Raw genomic sequence first — 24,808 nt, 5'->3', positions numbered from 1 at the left:
AATCCAGCCTAGACCATGTGGTTGCAACCTTACTGTTTATCCCTGAGTTATTAAAGCATGTAGCCGAGAGAGAGAGACACTACTCTACACGGATAGAGGAAGGCAGTTTGTGTGAAGTCATGCTGAAAGGGAACAGTGTACAAACTACATCCTAGAACAGGATATAGGATTCCCTCAAGAATAGAAAAAGAGATCACATTTGATTTCGATAGAAGACACAGAATGCATTACACAAACATGCATAGTTATTCAAAGCAAATTAAACAACTCATCAATCTCAAATCAACAAAAAAAATTGGAGGAAAAAAAAAAAGGAATAAAAAGAGAAAAAAAAGATGAGTAAGAACTTTCCTTCTCCTTTTTAGAAGTTTTTTAGCTGCTGCATCGGTCCCAAACATTTTCGTAAGTATTTACAGTTTGTATTTCAGCCATAATTGACTAATCAATTTTACCACTTTGGGTTTGTTTTTGCCCTATCAGAGGAAAGCAATTTTTGAAAATGGTTGGCACTTTTTACAGGCTAAAAATTTTGGCAATTCGAGACGCCCTTTAAATCCGAACGAGTGGAACCCAAAAACAAATCTTTCATTTTTCCAATGCAGAAAGAAAAAAGGTTGCCAGCAACCAATCATCACATTAGATGTATCGATATTAGATTAATAAACATATTACACTAAGAAAGCACATGTTTCTTCAAAGCTACAATTTCGTTTGGAAAAGCAATCTGTTATTTCCTCTGAAGAAATCTCTCCTCCCCTAGCGTCTGTTTTTGTTACAAATTATGTTTCCCTTACTTGCATATCATGTTGGTGTGTGACTTTGAGTGACACGGTTTCACCTGAAGTGTGCACGCCACAGCCTTCCATCGATCCGATTCGCACTCTGCGATATCCAAGACTGGTATATCCATGAAAGGCATCTCAATGTGACCGTTTCCCCAGCGGGCCATGTCATTTCTGGCGCTATCGTCTGATCGGGTGTTACAACTTCTGTAGAGCTCTGTCGGTCTGTTTAAACAGATCGGGCAAAAACAAAATGGGATATTAAAAGCAAAATTAATGAACTCTTTAATAAAAACAAGGGTATTCAGAGTGAGATACGGACAAATATTGACCTAAATATATAATTTTTCGACCCATCTTAATTGAATCAATATTTTGCACACAAGAGTGGTGGTGCCTTTTTATAGTAAGAATGAATTGGTAAGAGTCTTTTACAGGGTTTTCATTTTATGTTTCTTCAGCTTGCATCAATGGTGATACCTGGGTTAGGAAGGGGCTGAATCTTGCCAGACCATGCAAAATTCCTCCCCCTACTTACTAAGATTATCATAACACTGGAAATACAAAAATTCTGTTTGAAACAAGGATTCTCAACAATTGCATGTTTGAGATGTTTGGCACAACATTTCCATATTTTTCAATATCACATACAGTTAGTCTCTGAATACCAATGTCAAAGGTCAAAAAGTTTTGTCTAACCTTAAAATTAGGTCAATATATCATTACTAAGGAAAAAGCTTATAGCGCGCATAGGCGTAGGAGGCGGGGGGGCTGCTCCCCCCAACCAAAATTTTTCGGTGAAAATTCGGGCAATATGCTTAAAGTTTTCGGGCACCTACTAAAAGAAGAAAATTTGCATTGTGTTTTTCAAATTTTTTGGGGTGAAAATTTGGGCAAGATGCTGATAATTTTTCGGGCAGCTACTGAAAGAAGATAAATTTGCAGTGTGTTTTTCAATTTTTTTTTGTGAAAATTCGGGCAATATGCTGATAATTTTGCGGGCCCCTACTGTTAGAATAATACATTGCAACGTGTTTTCCAATTTTTTTTTGTGAAAATATAGGCAATATGCTGATAATTTTTCGGGCACCTACTATATAAAAGAAGAAAAATTTGCAGTGTGTTTTTCAATTTTTGGGGGTGAAAATTCGGGAAATATGCTGATAATTTTTCGGGCACCTACTGTTAGAATTATAATTTGCAATGTGTTTTTCAATTTTTTTTGTGAAAATTCGGGCAATATGCTGATAATTTTTCGGGCAGCTACTGAAAGAAGAAAAATTTGCAGTGTGTTTTTCAATTTTTTTTGTGAAAATTCGGGCAATATGCTGATAATTTTTCGGGCAGCTACTGAAAGAAGAATAATTTGCAATGTTTTTTATAAATGGTTAAACTGATATTATTATTGTAACGACTTCCCCAATAATTATAACCAACATGGAAGGGTAATAACACGGAAAATATAACCAAAATTTTTCGCGCGATCCGCGCGCGTTCAACATCTTAATGTGCATATCATATAGGCATTCATAAGTTATTGGCATGTGATGTAATCACATGAATGCCTATGTGATATGCACATTGAGACGTTGAAAGTGCGCAGAGCGCGCGGAAAATTTTGGTTATGTTTTTCGGGCAAATCGTTACAGCCCCCCCAAATCAAATTAGGCTCCTACGCCTATGATAGCGCGTACCGATAATCTCTGATTAATGAATGACTGGTGAATTAAGTCTTGTCTAATTGATGATGAGCTTACCTATCATTAAAATTGGAGCAATAATCTAAACCGGAACATCCTGGTTGACAGGGCTCTTGAACTGAATGGAAATGAAAGAGAAACAAGATGTGTGTATATATATATATATATATATATTTATATATATATATATATATATATATATATATATATATATATATATATATATATATAAATATGTATATAAATATAGATAGTTAGATAAACATAGATAATTATTGAAAGGTGATTATGAGTTCACTAACTGCTTCATGTGCTTAGCTTCTAAAAGCAAGCCCAGCTGTTAAAATTGTAGGAAAAAGAAAAACTCTCTTGGCTAGAGAAAACAGTGATGAATGCTACTGTATATCATATACTGTCTCTGCAATGGGAATTATTATAATTATTAAATTAAACATCTTGGCCAAGCATCACTATGATCCAAATGAAGCTACCGGTCTACCATTACAAAACTGTAAATTGCAGAAAAAGAATTTCTTTTGCCCGCAAGTACATTAAAGATCTATTTTTGACTGAATCTGTTTCAGACACCTCCCTGACGTGGTTTATAGTTATTCATACAAGAGATAATTAACAAGGATATATGCACCCATCATCCCACGTCTGGCCCCTCCCACCTAATGAGGTCGTTAACCTATGAATGCAATCCCAGCCTCCACGCCATCCGTCCAGACAGGCTATATTTACGATATTGAGATAAGATCAGATTAAAACTTACCATCTGCGAGGCAGATGAGCAAGGATACCTCGGCAGGCTGATACTGGCAGTAATCGTCAAATTCATACCAACTGTCTTTACTAGACCAGGAAGTGCTATAAAGCTGCAAAGAGATAAAAAGTACAAAACTATTTCTTAAAAGCCTCAAAAGGATGGAAAGGGAGGGGGAAAAAAAACGCATCATTTTCTCAGAAGAGTTGTATCCGATAGTCAAATGGGAATGTCTTTTGTAGGATTTTGCTTTTGCTGGGAAATGTGCAATCACTTGTCCTAATGAGTTTCAACAGATTCTTACTCCATTATGTACTTTAGGAATACATTAAATATTAAATACCATTAGAGTAGCTGTTTGGATTATAAAGATTGCCAATTTTCCTGTCAATTTGAAACCATTCCACCATGTGTTATTCAAAATGTGATCAAAATTCTTCTTAGTTAGAGTTCCTCTCCGAGTGTCAATTTCACCCAATAATCGAATGTTGAGTCCGGAGTATTTGAAAGTCATTAATTCCATTCGTGTTTACCAAACTTGACGCTCAGGCGCTTTTCATATTTCTATTTACAAAGTACGACCCCAACTTTGTAAACTTTGCAAGTTTTTTCTTCTTATTTCATAATCTGCAAATTAAACTCTATTAGTGAAGGCTAATGGAGTGCAATGTTTAATACTGAATTGTCTTATTAAAAGAACACCCAAATCAACCCAATCTTTTGGCTTATGAACTCAATGCCCTCAATATTGCGCTATCTGCCGTACATACATACACACAGATAATCCCGGGTAGTTTTTGCCAACCACTCCAAACCATGGACATCCATTGAAGGTAAACTCCGAAACTATCACCTCTCGTGGATGGTCTATATAGCTGTCATAGTTTTTGCTTGTGTTTTAATTCCACTGACCTCCTCAAAAACGCTGCGAAAACTTGAATGTGGACGGCTCAAGGAGAGAGAGATAGATTTGGTGTAGGAACAACAAGGATAATTATCAACATCTCCGGCGATGCTTACCTTAATACAGATGTCCCTGCATTTATCGCTGACAGCCCTGGAACAACACTGCAGCCTGGCGCTGTCTATGCTTAAGAAATTATTGCCGTCTTCGGGAACGGTTTCTGGACCTGTGAAAAATGTCAGGAAGACGCCATGTGAAGATGTGAAGAAGCATGTTTCTCATGATTGGTCAATGTTCATTTGGGAATAAATGGCTTTAATTAATGGATTATATAAAAGAGTGAAGACAAGGACATCATGATGCAGGGAGTATTGAGAAGGGAGGAGTGGAGAAGGATCAAAAGCAGGGGATTGATATGAATGTTTAAACTGAAAGAAATGGCTGTTACTTAAGTTATTCACATATATGATAAGTGTTGTCATAAGTACATCTTGCATGTCAACTAAATCACTGAATGGTCATTTTTCTATTCCGAGGAATAAGATGACTTCTTCCATTAGTTACTCTGACAAACTCACAGCTCAATCTGAAATTTCCATAATACACAGAGGACTGGTGGACAAAGGCATAATCCATGGAGTTGCAAATCTCATCCCAAAGTTTTATTATGAGTTCTTGACACACTCTTTGACACAAGTTTGACCTTTGCTGTGACCTCAATTGACCGTGTGAACAATTGATGCTATTTCTTAATATTATGAGGTCATAATTAACCATTGAAAGTTTGATTTCGTACATGGTAGTGATGGTGTCGTTCCTTTTATTAATGATAACCTAATGGTAATGAAAAAGGCAGTTGACTACAGAATTATCACTAACATGGAATATTATGAAGATATTAAAGATGATTGGAAGATGATATGAGTTATGATGATATTACGATGTTCTCTTACTTCTTTCGAGAAGAAAGCATTTCCACATGTTATCGGCCAGGTTGGGGTTACCACAACCGTCCACTAACGCTGACATGATTTCCTCCTCGGAGGTAGAATTGATGTGGACCCAATGGCAGATGGCAGCACAAGAAGAAGAAGCTGCCATGTCACAGCAATGTAGGCCTGTGAAACAAACAGCCAATAAAAAATATTGATCCATGTAGGTTGGAGTTCTACCTTCAAATAGCCTACATGCATGTGTGGGTCTTATCTCGGTTAGTCATGGCAGGGTCCCAGGGAACTAGGTAACAGCAGTGCCGGGCATGTAGGTGCAAGCGCTATGCCCTAAATCTAACTATAAAGGACATCTATGCTGGTTACAACCATTAGACTTGTTCCAACAATTAGTCAACATTTTACTGCTGAGTGCAAAAAATTTACGAATGTGCCTGGCTCCCACATATTGAATGGAAACTTTTTAATTTTTCACTAGTAAATATTTGAAATCTACATGCCAAAGTTTAACCTCTCTGGTGGAAACTTAATGGACTGAATGACCTGACTATTGTAAGAGATCATGTTTTCATGTGAACCTTTTAACTTTCCTTACAACAGTTGTACATCTTATTACCACCAGATTTTGGTTGAAATTCAATGCGTCATACCTATCTTTATACAGCAGAGCCCCTTTAATACATTGAACATGCCATATAACACCAGAAAATATTTGACTTAAAAATTGCTTTCATCAGCTACTTTTCACTTTGGGTGTGAAAGCCAAACATACCAATTGAACCGGTGAGACTGGTACAGTAAACATGAACAAAATTTGGTGGGTTTGATCTTTGCATACATGTGTCAACAAGTTTACACTGTGAATTTAGCTTCCCCCTAACATCTGCGGTAACATCCATAACACTAACAGTACCACCTGGCCTCTAGTGTAACCTGCAACATTTGCACATACCAACATATGTGTGGAGCTCAAGATACTAGAGTTGATGTCTCAACTATAATCAAACCAATAAACAGCAGTCTCATTTCCTGTCCGTATGTAAAGTGTATACCAGTCGCTATTAATGGTTACCAAATGTCGGGTGAGGATGAGTCAAGCACCGTCATGCCAGAAGGGTTCGATATATCGTTTGAAAACATATTTGCTACAACCACCCATACAACTTGTCCTCCTTGAAAATACCATAAAATATGAACTTTTCATATAGTTTCTGCACAATTGGCATTCCGTCCTCAATTATCCGTCCCCTTTTCACTGTTAACCAGGTTTCTCGTTTTCCCTCAGACATTTAAACTTCAAGTACTGTTGGTTCTTGTGACTTCATGTTTAGACTTGGTCAAGTCTCGGGCTATGGGCAAGACCTTGCATAATAAAGTTGTACAACTCACTGTCTTTGGGGTCCACATTTGCAAAGACGTTACTGGTATAGTTTGTGAGACAGTCCACGACTTCCGGATAGTCAGGGGTACACCTCACGTTGGCGTCCACAAGCATATGTTTCGTTGGCAAATGGTAGTCAAACAGCTTTTCGCATTTTTTCCTACAATGTGTCCCCCACTGTGCCTGGCCACAGCATTGCTCTTTATCTGTTGGAGGAAGGGGACCATGTTATATGCCAATATCAGCTCTTGATGATGGCCCAGAAATAGTAATGCCACGATGAGAGACTATAAATGACATCTTATATACTGCATACAAACCTATATATATATATACTGCATATAAACCTATATATACTGCATACAAACCCAACAACAGCCTTCTAGAGGCTCACCAAATAACCCATAACAATATTGTTTTCAACTTGAACTCAACTTAGGCTCTGAAATTTCATAACATCATGTAATGTGTGGATGATGGAAAGATTTTCTTATGTGCAAACAACATACATGTGGGTTACAGTTTTATAACTTTTACTGGTTTTACAGTTTGCAATTGACAAACAACATCATCAAATTCATTGACTTTTTTACCATTTGTTATTTTGTTTCAATTAAATATGAGGGACATGAGATGCAAATACTGAAAGAACAGGTTGCTATGACCTATGACCTTTCTGTACAATGAATGTAAACAAATTGCCAAAATAAAAACATGTAAAAGAAATCACAGCTAATAAAAATCAATGAGACAATATTTGAGTAAGAATGGATTTACATATGAATATCATGCAAAGCCATTGGGATATTTGGAATAAAACATTTTCATTGATCTGAGTGTGCACAGGAATGACTCATAGGCCTATACTGACTCAATACAAAGATGGGCATTTAATTCACAGAAAAATTGTTTGTTAAATTAAATGAGGCACACTTTCAATCTGTTTCAATCTGTTACTTTTTAGAGCAAAGCATGCCCTCAAATGTTCTCTACAAAATAATTTGCAAATGTTAAAACTGGGAAAGGGAGTCTTACGTTGAAACCTCGTCAAGCATTCAAACAGGTCAACCTGCAAAAGAGCAAAAAAAAAAGGAAAACTGAATTCATGAAAATATTTCAATTCAAAATAAAATTATGGCTATCATTATTCGTTAATCATCTTGCTCTATTGATTGAGACCAGAGTCTAAATAACACATCTGTATCTTTGATAATTCATATTAGTACCATGGAAGTATTTATGCGATGGGATTCAATGGACGTGCCTCATTACTAGTACTGTAAATGATTATGACTTTAACACACTTCCTATCAGAGTTAATAACTTGTGTGCAACTCATGTGACTATGAAGTTACTTTCTCTGTCCGACCCTTCAAATTGGGGCATCGCCCTAATGTAGAATGATCCGAGTCACTGGATGACAGTATAACAGCTTCAGCCAATGGTTTAACTTGAAGATTAACGGGTAGATGACCTATAGGTTTATAACAGGTGCAGTGATATGGGCCTTATTGTGGCTCAGTGTTTGTGTTGATATCTGTGTTTTGCATAGTAACAGCGCAGGCATATTGCCAAGGCTAAACCGCTTTACCACAAGTAGGAGTCGTGCCGGAAAAAATCTGTACCAAATATGGAGGGTCAAGATGTGAAGTGCCCCAAGGTAGCACTTGACACTTATGTAACCCTTGTAAAGTGCAATCTATATATGAAAGGTATATCAGGATGGTATAGCTGCCACAGTTCTGATTATACTTAAACGCACCCAGGACTTTTGCTATATTGATAAATATATTCATATCGATGTAAACAACTGCAATGTTCAACTCCACTCGTAGATTTTTCTTTCTAGCAATCGAGTTGCAGCTGGAAGATTTGTAGTGTGTCAGGACTGTGCAAGATGTGCGCATATAGATATGAGCTTGAGACAACACAAGTCTCCTTCTACGAAGTATGCCCTAATAGTGAGCACATGACACGATACAGAGGACAGCCATACTCAATCTACAGACTATAGTCTGTTCGAATAGTAGCCTGAACCAATGCAGATCAAGCCTAACTTCCCTGACATCTTTTAACATTCCCAACATCTGGGAAACAAAATCCAAAGGCCTTTTATTAGATGACAAAACTACATTTGGAACCCAGACAAACAGGAGTCCTGCTTGGCTCTTAAAATGTTTTTCAAAACAAAATGCCACAGTGGCAGCTATATATATAGGTAAGAGGTGGAAACTAATTGTTACAAATCATAGGTCTGAAGTGTACACGTGTGAGAAGAATCTCTCTGGTACTTTATTTTACGACTCCCTTGGAATCCGAATCACCAGCCAATCAACATTGTTTGCGTTCACATATGCAGCTCTATAAATTCTTGCTTTCATCAGAACATTATAACTTAGCTAATTTTATTAGGACATTAATGTGCTACTATAAATCTTTCCTTCTTTTATTGCTTTTCTTCACTGGTTTTAAGGCAGGCTATTACCTTAATGTAATTTTTTTTTCTCCCTTATTTTTAAAAGTGAAGTCACAGATTTCAAACCAAACTCTCATGTTTACCGAGTCAAGAAATATGTTTATTTTTGATAACCAACCTATACCAAGTTTAGGCTAGATGTTGACTAATAATTCCACTCAATTTGAAATATTATGTTGCCCAAAAATACAAGTATTAATCACATGCCAAACCTAAATCTAAGTTTGTCAGAATTATTTTTTATTTTGTTTTTTATTTTATTTATTTAATATCCCCCCCCCCCCCCCTGGCAGAAAAATGAAACAAACAGAGATTTCAGTAGAAATTAACAATATTTTTGGTTTTTCCTTACATGCTATATCCACTAAGACATTGACAAATAACTACTACAAGTTAGAATTCTTAAATGTACAGTTCTTTGCATTCATTGAGATAATAATCTACAAATGAGTGTAGGGACTTTACAGAGGTGAGTAAGAGAGGGAGGGGGAGTGGGGGGGGAGAGAGAGAAGACAGTTGGTCATTCTCTTTCTTGATTTTTTTCTGTAATGATGTTAATAAAGATGATGCACTTAGTGTATTAGTGCTGAAAACTCAGCCATCAAATTCTTTGCCCAACAAATCATCATATTCCTTTAAGTACAGGAAATAAAGGTTATATGATTTCCAAGACAATAAACTGAGTTTTTTTACAATCACTACATTGGTACATATCTTTGGGCAGACAAAAAGAGGAAAAAGTTGTTACTGTATTAATGGCGCAATGAAACTGAAACATGTTTGGGTCTAGTTAATGCTACTCTTGGCCTCTGAGGTGCCAAATGGTTTTCCGTGGTTATTGTTACAAATCTTTTAACAACATTTCATAAAAGTGCGAGCATATAACTCATATAATAAAGTTTATCCTTTTTAAATGGTTAACATTGTTGCACATACTGTATCGAATCTAACAATATCATGGAGCTATATTTGGAGGCAAAGAAGAGAACAATATAATTTTCAGGGCCAGCCCAGCACCCACTGGCGACGATGACTAGGCTAAGATTGGGACATCAAATGGTTCAGATAAGAAGTTAGATTTTATATCACTAGTGCCTTATATGGTAACTGTGTCTGTCAGCTTTATTACTCGTTACTCATGAGCAATGAAAGGTATGTCAGCATTATTCACTATACTCGTGATCAAGTTAGCATTAACTCACGAGTAGGTTATGTTGTTGCAGGAAAAGCGAGGATAATACTATGTATATGTCAGCAATATTGAATGTGTGAACAAGTTGTCGTACTTTCTCGCATGTAGGTTTATCATTACTGGACATGTTATATTAATTTAATGTATGATAATAATGTCAGCATTACTCACTGCTCACTGCAAAGTTAGCGTTACTCACGGTAGATGATACTGTATGGTTACTGGGAGGGTTAGGGTTATACCATGTATGTCAACATCTTTCAATGATATGCTCATGAGTACATTAGAGTGACTCAAAGGTAAGTTCGAGTTACGAGTAGGTTAAAGTTACTCACGGGTAGATGACACCGTACGGTTACTGCAAAGATTATGGTTATACCATGTATGTCAACATTTTCAATGATATACTCATGAGTACGTTAGAGTGACTCACAAGTAAGTTCGAGTTACAAGTAGGTTAAAGTTACTCACGGGTAGATGACACCGTACGGTTACTGGGAGGGTTAGGGTTATACCATGTATGTCAACATCCTTCAATGAGATGCTCATGAGTACCTTAGAGTGACTCACAAGTAAGTTTGAGTTACGAGTAGGTTAGAGTTACTCACGAGTAGGTTAGGTGGGTAACAGGATAACCTACAGTTACCGAGTATGTTTTATAGGATTACTCCTGGAAAACTTTGCTCTATTCTACTCTGCTAGACCACTTTTAGGGAATACATATGCAAACTTCAATGATGGCTCAACCATCCTTAAAATTTACAGGGTGTACTCGGTGGCTTAATGTTTGAAAAGGGATGAGGAATGACAAAGGCTTTTGGACAAGATGGATCCCAATCCCTTGGCATCAAAGTGGTAGATATATTAAAGGAGCCAATTATGAGAGCCATTCATGGCCGAGAGACCAGACATTGGATAGAAATGGTCCTCCTACCCAAGCAGAACCCCACATGATGCCTCAAGAGCTGTTTCACTACATTCTTTTTTACGCACCCTCCCATTCTTTTTTACGCACCCTCCTGGGTTTGCGAGGGGGCATGTAGCACTACCTTCAATGCTGGCCAATTATCTCCTCTTTGGCACTGTTGTGTATCCCTACGTATTACACATATCTGAATACATTTGTATGACAGGTTTATTTCATCTAGATAATACCGTTGTCAAACCTCACAAACATATCTAGAGATAATAAATGTAAAGTAGCTGTGTACCCCTTCCAGGATGATGAACCCGGTCAGGCCAATAAACTGTGTGACCTACTGGTTATTAACCTGCATGTCTGTGAGTAATTTGAGACTTTATCTGTAACTACTTTCATATATCAAAGGTAAAGACAGACAGGAGAGAGTGAGCTAGACAAAATTTATTATCAATTACAACCAACAGCTGCTGGTTGTGAGTTTGCATTGAGAAGTAAATATCAACAGCAGTATTACAATGTCACTCAAACGGATAACCAATCAGTAAACAAAGAATGAAAACCACACCCCTCCCTCCCCCTCCACCTCCCCCCCCACATCAAAGTTATACTAACAATAGACTCTCAAAATAAAAGGAATCAAATCCACCAGTGGTTTCAGAAACTCGCGAAGAGTTTACGCGATGAGCATGACTATAGGCATAAATGAGTGTTGGAAATAGTCAACATATGTCTGTAGATTAAATAGGTTGCTGCTAGATCAACAGAGAAGATGTCTTAACCGTTTTACTTATTAGTTTCATACTGAAGAATGATACAAGTCAAATTTAATCTGTCACTTTACCTAATTTAATTTATGATGATCGTTATTAAAATAAATAAATAAATGATAATGCACTTATTTATGTATCAAATCGTTACATTTGATTATAGCGCTGAATTATTCAGAAAGCAACGTATGGCTATGGCTTCCAGATATCGGCTACAGTAGGTGATCGACATATGTACTTGTTCAGCAATTGTAACATGCCCACACTTAGCTTAAAGCCACTAATATACATTGTAATGTGCCCACACTTAGCTTAAAGCCGCTAAAATTCATCTATTAAAATGTATAACATCACATAGTATTCTCTTATAAATAAACCACAACAGTCATATTCCGTATTTTGTTGCAACACAAAAGCTTCAGCTGAACCATGCTGATTATATATATATATATATATATATATATATATATATATATAAAAATATATATAAATATATATATATATATATACATATATACATATATTTATATATACTTGTTTTCTGAATCACCGCGCTTACGTTAAGTTTTGAGGTCATGTGATCTTTTGTTCGGCATTTGAAAAGCGAGGATCAAATGAAATGTAAATACACAGTGACATCAATACCCCCCATTATGGTTACAAACTATGCGAGGTGATGGTAAGGCTGCTGCCTCATTTAGCTTCGGGGCCCTCTAACCAGAATCACAACAAGCCTGTCTTCTGGGAGCATGGTCTTTTTCCTTTTTTTCTTTTTTTCTTTCTTATTCTTTTATTTTTCCCCTCTGTCTGTGTATTTTTGTCGCTTTTATTCAACCTATTCATCACAACTAAACATAGCCAGTCAATGACCCGAATCTCAGTCTACCAGTCAAACTTTTCAGCTCATTTTTCATCATTTTTTTCTCCCAGACTATTTCTACCCTATCTCTTCAGGCCCTGGGCTATTCATGTGTTCTTACCTCGTCTCTTGGGGAGCAACGCTCTTGTACCTCTGCAAAAGAGTGTGCCTGGAGGAAAAAAGACAACAAGAGAGAAAAAAATGAGGAAATAGTAAATCAAAGTTAGTGGCCAAAAGGACAATCTTCGACACGATTAAAAAATTCTTTTTTTGAAAAATTGAAGAAAAAAAAAGTCATTTTACTTCAAAGATTTGGAAAAGAACATTTTTAAAGACAGAAAAGAAACCAAAGACAACTTAAAGAAAAGCTTAAGATGTCACATCATCCATTGATGCTGTATCAGATTTGAAGAATCGTAAAATTAGACAACTTTAGGGTGTGTTAGAAAGACTTCTTCCAACATGACAACAGATGAGACTATAATATAGGCCAGCCCTCACATATGAGAGCAGTTATAGATGATCACCTGGAGTTTTATGAGTATAGTGACAATGATTGCAAGAATGATAACAAGGTAATGAAACAACTTTGGGGAATTTAGTAATTCTGATGGTGTCACAAAATTTGACTAAATCAACCTTCGGCCCCCCCCCCCCCCAAAAAGAAAAAGAAATCAAATTTGAAAAAATCATTCCCAGTTAATGAAAAGTGCTAGCAGACAATTAAGTTTCTTGTTCACATTCACAATTTATAATACCAACTAATATCAAAGTTGCTCTGTTGACTACCTCATAAAGCAATTAAGGATAAAAGCAACATAAACAGAATTTTTTCTCTTATGTAAATTATACAAACTAAACAAAAACTGTTCAGCAAACTACTTATCTACTTTAGAGGCTGAATGACAAATGTCATTCAGCCTCTGAAGAAGATCCTGCTAGGATTGAAACATCAGGCCCACTTACTTTTACACATTATGTCAATAGTTAGTACACATGATTTCAATGTGTAATATCTCCAAAATATAACAGAATTAAGAAACCACTTCCTTTCTCTACTGGTTGAAATTTTTCTGATATGCATTATCAAGCTGTGCAATATTAATTCCCTGCCAGAAATAATCCCAGTAATGGCTTGATCTGTATACTCTATAACAACTTCCATGAGTCCATGACAAATGTGAAATGAGTGGCTCATTAGTTGCCATGGGAATGAAATTATTGTTTCGCTATCATTTAATTTGTGGTTTTTAAGAGCAGAAATGAAGAACAAAAACATAACCAATTAGCATTTCTGTAGTAAAAGACAGGTCAACTGTCCATGGTAGGCAAGCATGTTATTGCTCTCGGTTTACAATCTTACCAAAGCTCTGGAGAATTTTGCTCTTAATAAGACTGATAACCTGCTAAAACTGATAATCATTTCATTCAATTTGGAACATTTTGTCAATCTGGGCAATTTGTTTTGTATATTAATATAAAAACGACATGTATAAACAGCAAATTGGAAAATGTCAAAAATTTCCACTTTTTATCTAATTATTTGCAGTAAAAATTTCCTATCGTCAAGTTGACGAACAACATGCATTGTAATGAGCTGTTTAGTATCGAATAGCACCGAAAGAATTATGAAACTCCACGCAAGAAGCTATACATTTAAAGGGTGAATTAAAGGAGAATGTTTAGTGTTGATATGTTAAAGTTCAAGGAAAAAAGTGGGAAAAAATGAGTGCCCATAGTAATATTTCTTTATCTTTATTGAGGTTTCCAGGATTTCCAGCTTTAAATTATACTAAACCTCTGAAATGTTCCTTTAAGGCCTCAAAAATGATGCTGTCAACTCCTCAGTGCCGGCCTTAATGTTAATGTATTTTTAATCCATTGTTTCATAAATTCTAATAGCTCAACCAAAACATCTCCTTTTGTCTAATTCATAGAAACTTCAGATCATCCTTGAATGGCATTCAACATCATTTGTTCTCCACAAATTTGCCAAAATTTTACAGGAATTTGTTTGTAACTAATCTTGAGCTTTTTTCATCAATCATTATGACAAGAACACAATTGATTCTGGTGAGATGACATTTCAGTTACAAAGCAACACCCTGCCACAATCTGACAGAGTGAACAATTGATATTGTGCCTAGCGAGGTATTGTCTTATCACATGTAGCCCACCACAATAGCATTGGGAACAATGGAATGGCTCAGTTTCGCAAACCAACATTTATCTGGTAAAAAACCTGACTAATGAGGCAAAAACAAGCTTTCCTTTTCAGAGACAAGTTGTACAAATTCATTTATGGATATATATAATCCACCACAAAAACATAACTTCCTAGGAGCAAGGACAATTTAAATGTTTACAAATATAGCACGCTTCATATATGTAACTTCTATAGCATTTCACATTCTGTTAGACAGCTGATCTCCAGGATCGAATAAAAGTAGGTTAACATTTCAACAACGTTAGAACGAGATGGCTTTATTAACATTTCCTTTCATTGTTTCATTTCTAGTTTCCAGGACAGAGGACACCTTCAATTTAGTTTGAAATATCGTCTTACTCCGAAGAACGATGACAGACTCTTTCTCGATGCTCGGGGGAAAAGGATCAAGGAAGACCTATTATCGGGGCCAAGCGAACACGAGGCCAGGAATATATAGCTTTCACTGACAGAGTTATCATTTGTCAACGAATACCTTTCTGTTTTATAATACCAACTGTTGAAAGCGTCAGAACTCATGAATAGTGAAAAAAGTTTTGCTGCAATCTCAGAAAAGGTATAAAATTAAGCCCCGGTATAGTATATCAGTTTTATGAGCTATATATTATTCAATTACCGTAACCCATGTATGTAAAAGTGTGCATAATTTTCCCCCGCCCCTACTCCCCCCCTCCCCTTTTATTTGATCGAAACATTCTCAAAGAAACCAAAAACCTCATATCATGCTATGATAAATGTAGAAATATATTTTTTGAATCCAGCAGCCTGGCACCGTTGTCGGCTTTGCAGATATGATTATTATTATATAAAAGATAAGAACCAAATCAAACCAACATATTTAACTTATAATTAAGAGTATCGTGATGAAGAACTACTGTAGTCTCTCAAATATTTTAATGAAAATATATTACTCCAATTGTTTACATGTAAGGGTTTAAAAGTCACCTTGACACTATGGTAGCCATTGTGTCGATATGTATTGTAATGACATACTAGATCAAAACCCTGTTATGGTTTTCCTAGTTTTTCAGCCATATGCAGCTGCACAATGTAAATGATGACGGTTTGCTTGATCTGCTTCCTCGCCCTAAGTTGTTCCAGACAACATTTGTTTTGGAGTTGCTACCGGTTATATAGTCTACCCTATGCCAACGTTTGAACAATGAGTTCAGAAAGCAAATCGTCTTTTGCAATCAATCAAACTAAAGGAAAGTTTCAGTTATGCATATCCACAAAGGAAAACTTCAAATGATGTGAAGTAGCCATGTTTAGGAATGAAGATTCTGAGGAGCTTGTCAAAGGATGGAATTCTGAACCATCATTCCTTTTGTTGGAAGCAATCAAACATTCTGGATGAGGAAGTTAGTTAAAACAAGAATTGTCTTTTTGCCAGCAGACTGTTTGTAACCGGAGCACTTGTGATGCCAGGAAAATGTCTGCCATGTTTATAGTTTATGTAATAGACCGTACCCTCACTGCCGAGGAAAAATCCCAAACTGCACCGGCATCATTCATCATCACCTCACAGTGGAGGATGGGGCGCTTCCAAAAAATTGAAGGGGAGTGCATGGGGGGGGGACTAGAAATTAGCCAGTGAGGTTTGGGTTTCTTACACATAGGAACATAAATTTCTGTGGGTGCCTCAATAGTGATTTCAACAGGGAGTTGATTGCATGTTTGTAACATTTTTATTTAGGCTGTTTTATGAATATAATTATATAATGGCTATGGATCATATAAATTCTCTAAGATACTTCAAGATTGATTTGTGCCAATGTTCAATTTGAAGGAAACAGTTTAAAAAAAAATACTGTCTACAATCTGTCCTCTCTGTCTTTCAAACACTTGGGAAGTTTTTTATTAAATAAAAAGAAAATAAAGTATTTAAGGGTATACATATAAATAATATTCCTCTAAAAACTTCATGTAAGAAAATTTGTTTTTCCAAAAGAATGGCATTTTTTGATTGTGAAATCTCTTCACTGCATGATTGACATGTGCATTCGGTCCCCAAGAGAAATTTTTGTGACACTCTTTTGACAAATCTTTTCATTTCCGAACTTTTCTTTTATTCTTCCCAGGTTTTCTCAAAGTGTACTCGTATCACCGAATAACAAATGGCACTCCCCATGGACCCAAACAAACTTTCATCAAAATAACAGATCCCATTTTATCCCAAAGATTTGCCATTTTTGTCCAAATCAGTTTGAAGTTTACATTCCCACAGTTTCTCCTTCTCAAATTCACCCTATTTTTTTCTCTTCTTGCAGTTTAAACTGAGGAATCGACATGTTAGAAACATAAGCTTCTCTCCAAATGGTTTGGAGACTGATCAAACTTCTCTGACACTATACATGAAAAGAATCCCATTGCTAAGGACAGCAATGGAAGGAGCATTTCTCACAAGTACTAAATTTCATGAATCATATTTACAGAAGGGAATTTATGATGGTTGGAAAATTCGCTAAACAAATGTGTAAATCTGAAGGGAGTTTCGTATCAAAGGCAGCAGAATTCTTAGTGTAATTGTACCACCCAATTTTTTTTTTTCATAGTTTGCTTTGTATGAATATTGTTAAGTACATTCAGAGATAACTCTACTGATTGGTCCAGTGTGATCACATGGAAGGTGACATATGCTCTGTCGGGAACAATGAAACATTTCCAATCATTGAGCCATGTTTGGCTAATTAACATTCCTCAGTCAGTTCAACTAAACCAATTCTAAGTATTAAACACCCATCTGTCAACATTTTTCAAATTTATTTTAAATCAGTTTTCTAGTGTAAATATTTTTCAAAATCCATTTTTGAGCAGTCCACGATATAAAAGAAGAGAAATTCAGAAACAGAGAACATTTCTGTACATAAGCCTTACTTTTTCAGTCATTTATGGTATTATAACCCGATCATTATAACTTGAAACTTTCCGGAATTTTTTTTTCTCTACAAGCGAGAATTTAGAATGCAATGTCAACAATGTAATTTAATGATGGTATAGACCAAATAAACATGACAAAATCTGCTAATAAATTTTACCTGAAGAATTGATAAAATTAAGACAATTTCAACTGACTGGAAATATCAGAGAGAAGTTTCACTAAAGGGAATTGTGACAGTATCTCGAAAAATTCTCTAGAACTGTAATACTGCCAGCAGCACGTGTAGCAATGTGTAGTCTTAATATAGCAGGAAACACAGCCATGACTGGAAATTAAATTCATAAATGTAAACAGACAGGAGGTACGTTAATATATTTGATTCCATCTGCTGTGTTGCCCAGTGGGAGAGGTGTCAATGGCGAATCCATTTATAAATGGTAACCTATGGTAACCTATTGACGCCTAGCTGCATGACATCATTAAAGGGATGCAGTGTATCGTGATTGGACTAGGAGGGTATCATACTGTAGGAGAGACTGATGCTATATATGTCTCAAAATTCATTGAAGCATATATGTCTCAGTGGAGTGTTAGCTCAGTGGTTAACGCCGGTGCTCTCCAATCATAAGGTTCCCCCGAGTTCGAGTCACTCCAAGATTAATGTATGTCGTCCAGTACAGAGTTGTTGACAATTCATAATCATGGACGTTTAATATGAATCTAAGAGACTGACTTGGGTCAGCTTGCAACCTTGATAAACCAATGAGGCTTCTTCGCGAGTTCCTGCTTGCAGGAGGATTTTAAAAATACATACAAATACATACAAAAGAGGTATTATATGTAACACCATATAGTTAGTTGCATGATCCCTTAAATGAAAGTAGCAAATTGGCAAATTTCCACCAAAACGTACAGTCTATCGCTTAAAAATGGGGATGACACTAACAAATTTCATTCTTAATTGCTTCACCAACGAGTGTAATTACTAATTAATGATTCGCTATAATGCCAGCAATTCTATCGACCAGATCTTTTCTCCTTATAACTTTGTAGTCGCATCGCTTCATACCATGTAATCATATCTGAACAAAACCAAAATCAATTCTTTACTTTTAATGAAACTTTTACTAAATAGTCAATGCCATATGAGATGTATTGCTACATGGGATATTTTACAGTCTGTGTGGAGCAGTGTTGTCCACTCATGACTGCTTCAAAACACATTATCAAAGAACCCTGAACTGGGTCAATATTGACTTCAGGATTCAGCCTACCAGTTTTATTAAAGCATTGCTTTGAAAAATCATTCCTTTGCATGAACCTTTGGCATTACTATTAATTTACCAAACATTTATTTGACCTCATATTCACTCATTTCAACTATACTTGCTCCTTTAAGTATTAATTCCCTGCCATGAAAGCGATATATTGCAGTTGATGTCATTGGTAATGTGACATTTGTAGCACTCAATGGTTATGACTAATTCAACAGTTGTCTTTAAGGTGAGGTATCCATAGCAACAGCAGCTTGCCAATTTGTCACAGCTATCCTAACCACTTTTTACCATTACTGACATGATTCACCTGAGGCTGCCAATATTGTCTGACTGGTCTTCTGTTTCTTTCTTTGTTTTTCCATTTTTTTTCTTCAAATTGTACTGCTGACATCAAGCAAAGACAGTTGTCGCTTAAAATTGTCTTATATTCCATTTTATTGTTCCCAAAAAAAACCAAAAAAAATTGCTTGAAATATCAAAGCAATGTTTTAACTTGTGAATATGTTGATTTCAGGGCCTTGGTACCCTCACTGATTCATTTGAGCACTTCATGCATACTCACCATAATTTTCATGGAAATTATCAGAATTTTGGGGGGGTTTATACTTGCAAATAGTATGCATACAGTAGCCGGTATTCGTACCTTGATGTATTTTCTATGGTGGTACACCATTGCAGTCCATGTATATGGCCCTTTCCAGTTTCCATATGTCGTTGTTATAACATCTCTCATTCAAAACAGATATAATTCAAGGAAATTCCCACTGTTGTTATTATCTGTTAATATCTGGGTCATGAGGGCCCTTGTAAATGTTGGTTTGGGCAACTTCCACCCAGAGATATTTCTTCTCTAGGTTTGGTTTCAGTAACTTTTAGTTGTTATCATGTTCGGGGGCCACTTTAATAATTCAAATCAGTTTGAAAGGTGGCCTGAGTTTTGAAAGTAATGCAAACCCTTCTTTCCTGGGACATGGGATTGCAGTAGTCACTGTAGACTTTCAATCGTTATCAATGTATGCTACCTCATTAATCAAATCTTTTCTTTCCCATGCAGCATCATGAAAAAAACATTTTAGTACAAAACTCTATCTGCAACTCTAAAATACCAATTCAATATTTATGTAAAAATTTGAAATTTTTCCTCAAAGTTTTGGCTTTGAAGTTTTCCTATCATAACAAACAGAAACTGGGGGCTAGAAGACCAAAAACCCGAAAGGGAAGAATTTTCTTCCACTGCACGGTTGATTGAGTTGTGCAGTCCTGTCCCTCCCAACACCACCGAGATACGGAAACATGTTGAAAAATTCCATACTGTCAGACTTAGGTAACAATTAATCTTGGTAATGTACCGTCCCATTTTGACATTCTGTCAGCGTTGTGATTGATCCAACCTGCAAAATGGACACTTAATCACGGCAGATGCCTCTTAAGGCTGGCAGGAACAACAAAGCATTGGATTTATTGCTGTGTGTGTGTGCGTGGAGTGCTGTTGGACTGTACCTAGGAGGGGATTTTACCGTACTTGGGGCTGAATGATATTCTCTCATCTACACAATTCTATACCCCGCCTTTGTATTAAAGTAGTCAATACTTCCCAATGAGCTTAATGGAGTGATCATTGATTAGCAAAAAAAGAGATTGCAGGGATTTAAACGTTTCATGAAAGGAGCATTAAGTCTTGTCTGTTATCCATTGATGTCCGGATATATGCCTCTTGTCAAATCAAATGCTTTCAAGTGCGGTGGTTATTTAGTGCACTTTTATTGGTCACATTTGATGATCAGGGAAAAAGGCCTGGGTGAAGAGCTTGTATCTCAACGAAAAAAGTCCCTTTTTCACTTCAAGAGAGTAAAGACTCGCGCACAAAGAAACGTCTGATGCCGGTAATCTAACCTAGTTTCGAATGAGGTGTTTCCGAAGTGTTAAACACCACCATCGATCCCAGAAAATACACACACACAGCTTGTAACCCTCGGTTACTAGACACTAGTGTACAGTCGATACATGCAGCTACGGTCAATACCCACAACACAGTGTACATAGCAGCGATGGAGATCTCAGGTCCAGATAAAAGATAACAAGGTATCACGTTTCATTACTGTCTGCATTTTGTAGCAACAAGAAAAAAACTTCACTTTCAAGCAACGGAAAGTTAACTTTTCCGGAGGGCGGCACGCGGTTTGGGGCGAGTCTTCAATGCCTTTAAATTTGTTGGTTGCACACAAAAGAGCTGCAAGCATTTATCATGGAAACTAAAAACAAAGGACATGAAAGTACAGCATATGTGTTCAAACAAAGACTGCCGACTCTGCAAACAAAGACCTAAGAAACTTACTTTATAATGTCCCCATGCCTGCAATATAATCTGGTTTCGAAACAACACAATAGAACATACTGTATATCACTGCAGTTGTAAATTAGGAGTGTGTTGTTAATATCTTATGTATGGTGTTGTTATTGTCTTCGATCAGGTATCTCCAGGCCATCTCGTTACTTGTGTTATATTCTCTACCCTGTTGTCTCCCCTTATGTTAACCATCACTCTGGGACTTCCTGCCCAACAATGTACCGCAACCACCAACAAAGAAGTCTAAATTTAAAGTCAATCAAATCAACATTTTCGAGAAAAGCCTGGGGTATGACATGTATGTATTCATGAATAACATGAAACTACACACATGAAGGTCACACTCTATGACCGTCCCCTACTTCCAGTTTCAGAGAAAATCCACTGAATCCAATATGGTGTACTGCCCTCTAGCTGTAACACTCTATGGGGGACTAATTCACTGTGACAGAAAACACCATCATCACCGCTCATAACACTGGGGTAATATTTGCGGAGTCCTGCGGTGAACTGACAAATAGTTTGAACCGCATAGGGACCGGGGCATGGCATATATAGGCTCGAATCAAAGTTGTGCGAATGGAATTCGGTTACATGCTGCAGGCAACAAACACTGCTAAAATAGGCCCCTTGTGAACATGAATTAGGATGGACTAGTATTATCATAAGTAGTGGTCTTTCTTCTTAACTGCAACATATATACGTACGGTTGAGGAGAAACTCTCCCCGAGATAATACCAGATTCCTTCAGTTGGCATTTGTTCAAATTACTGCAAGAATTGATTTGAAACTACAATCTAGATATTTTAATACCAAATATATATCCTGCTGAAAACTACACAGAATCTGTTCGTCTCACAAAACGATTTAGTGATTCCTGCAAGAGTTACATCAATCTAGTGATTCCTGCATCAGTTACAGCAATGTATGTTAGATGATAACAGTAGATAATAGCACTGTCGATATTCTCACTGACGGTATTCTTTTCCAAATAGATGAAACAATGTTTTGTTTTTTTCTGACACAGATGTGTCAAAGTTTGCGGATGTGTGGAAGATACAAAACCGCAGAATGGTAAGAAAACGAACCTGAAGTAAAAAATCGGAAATCCAGGTTTCCGTGTAAAAAAGCTCATGTCTGATATTGGCTCTAACATCTGGTATATACTGTGATTGGTGAACTTGTGTTGTGAAGTTTGTATACATAATTATGAATTGTGATCACTTGATCAAACTTTATCAAAGTTCACACATGAGCCTGCTAGCTAGAATTTATGTAAATACCACATCTTTATAGTCATCCAAGCTCAGATTCACCTGAGTACGCTTATTCAGGCTTAATTGTCCGGCTATATCCTGAAATTGAAAGTGCCTTGTCCATGAACAAAGAAACACACTTCCTTTGCATATATATATCCTTCACGAACTAGTACATATTCTATGGATATATCCTAGCAAGGATGCATGTGGATTATTGGGTGCTGAGTTTCAGAACATGTATGGATATTCATGATAAATTCATGAACCCTTTCAGGACTCTGATGCTAAGACATTTCAAGCCATGTGTGTAACCATGACGATCACAAAATGATCTCACCAGGAAGAGCATGAGACTATATCATGCTACATTACATTCATGTGTGAAAATGCTCGGACTGTAAAACTATTCCACGATAGAACAATAACAAACGGTAGTCTGGTAATGTCTTTTCCATGCAGTACAAATACAAACAAAGAGTTCAAACAGCCTGTGTACTGATTGATTCCAAATTTGTTGACGCAAAAACAGGAAAAGCTGCTCAAGAGAAAAAAAAAGAAGAGGGGAACAAAGCGCAGAACAGAGTCTCGACAAAACCAGACCGATGACAAGATTGGCTGAGGGCGATGAATGTTAACAGTCTTCCAAACATAAACATGTGCATTTGTGAAGAAAATAGGAAAAATAAAAACCCAAATATTTGCAAAGGTAATATAATGGAAGGTCCGGCTCTGAGCAAACAACTCCTGCTATTGATATGAGAGGGGTGCTTTCAACACCTCTTCCATCCCCCTAACACAAACATCACCATAATCACCTCAGATGGTTGAGGACACCATTACAACCCCTTATCACAGCATTTCCACACCTTGTCAAGTCACAATTTCAACCTGTTATTTTGTTTACATCCAAATGAAAGACCTGAGCTAATTTTTGTTTTTTCTTCTTCTTTTTTTTTCTTTTTTTTGACAAGACTGTCATATTTCAAAGAAAATGCAATCTGGATGCAGGTGCTTCATATTTGAAATATTTCGTAAACCGACGACCGGCAACAAGTTGAGACAAGTTTTAACGATACCGATGTGCCGCCGACATTGCAAAAATCGGGCCGATACCGATATTGCAAACGATTATCGGAGCAACACTATATCTTTGTAGTACTCACCGCGGTACAGAGAGCTTGGCAGTGCCTGGAGAGTGCGTTATGGCAACAAGTACGTCCCATCCAGCCCGTATCTTCTTCCCATATATCTACAAGAAAAAGAAAAAAAAATGAAACTGACATTTACTTCAAAATCTGATTATTTCATGATCTGAATATTGATATGAATTTGATCAATGTATAAATTAACCCTATTGCATTTACCTACCTTCCCTCAACCACAGACACACCATTATATATATTGAAGCATGAATATACCACTTCAAGTTTTACCTGCATTTCAAAGTTTACTCTTTGAATTAATATAAGATGATGAATTTACTATTATTAAAACAAAGAATAAAAAGAGCTGTTCAAACACTGCTTGTGTATATATCCTTCTAGATATAGATATATAACTTGAGATTTGACTCATTTATACAGCTCCGAAATCGCATTCCATTCTTACAAAACTATTCTTTCATTTTTTCTGCGTTCAAGTTCAAGCATCCCAGAGAAAAGGCAATTTTTATCAGTGATTCTTTTTTCTTTCTTTTTTTTCCAGATACCTTTTGTCTGCTCAGAGAACATTTTATTTACAGAGAAAACAGCTCATTGCCTCCATCACAATATCAATTACACTTAACCCTCTAAAAATTGGATTACGTGGGGACAAATTACGTATGGTCTATTAAGCCCAATGAGAGGAGGGAACTGAAAGACTCGATGAACGGAGGATGACTGAAAACAGCGTGAGCCACTGACAACCAAAACAAAACTCATGATTCGAACGCCAATACAAAACAGAGGCAACCACGACGACGTTAACGGCAGCTGCACGACTTGCGTAGAGCCCCGTACAGATCATTCACGAGCAGAGATGGATAAAAAAACTGGGCCAACCCCCAAGTACCAGTAATTACCTTTAGAGGTATTAACAGAAATGACTGAGTTAATACTAGGACGATTCATCCGTCTA

General features: G+C 36.6%; 1 protein-coding gene across 3 annotated transcripts in view; it reads right to left on the bottom strand.

Annotated features, from left to right (window-relative positions):
- LOC139958559 (reversion-inducing cysteine-rich protein with Kazal motifs-like) overlaps positions 1 to 24,808 on the bottom strand; it is a 104,289-nt gene that overhangs the window by 20,094 nt on the left and 59,387 nt on the right. For all 3 annotated transcript variants that reach the window (XM_071955697.1, XM_071955698.1, XM_071955696.1), the window contains exons 5-13: positions 23,854 to 23,939; positions 12,821 to 12,868; positions 7,519 to 7,552; positions 6,492 to 6,689; positions 5,106 to 5,270; positions 4,269 to 4,378; positions 3,258 to 3,360; positions 2,540 to 2,600; positions 795 to 1,007 (exon numbers count right to left, since the gene is read on the bottom strand). In XM_071955697.1, the coding sequence (XP_071811798.1) occupies positions 795 to 1,007; positions 2,540 to 2,600; positions 3,258 to 3,360; positions 4,269 to 4,378; positions 5,106 to 5,270; positions 6,492 to 6,689; positions 7,519 to 7,552; positions 12,821 to 12,868; positions 23,854 to 23,939 (1,018 nt within the window). The remainder of the gene's footprint in view (positions 1 to 794; positions 1,008 to 2,539; positions 2,601 to 3,257; positions 3,361 to 4,268; positions 4,379 to 5,105; positions 5,271 to 6,491; positions 6,690 to 7,518; positions 7,553 to 12,820; positions 12,869 to 23,853; positions 23,940 to 24,808) is intronic.

This window comes from Apostichopus japonicus, chromosome 18 (genome assembly GCF_037975245.1).
Source record: "Apostichopus japonicus isolate 1M-3 chromosome 18, ASM3797524v1, whole genome shotgun sequence".
NCBI lineage: Eukaryota > Metazoa > Echinodermata > Holothuroidea > Aspidochirotida > Stichopodidae > Apostichopus > Apostichopus japonicus.
The sequence above is the reverse complement of the archived record's forward strand: the minus strand, read 5'-3'. Positions and strand labels throughout refer to the sequence as shown.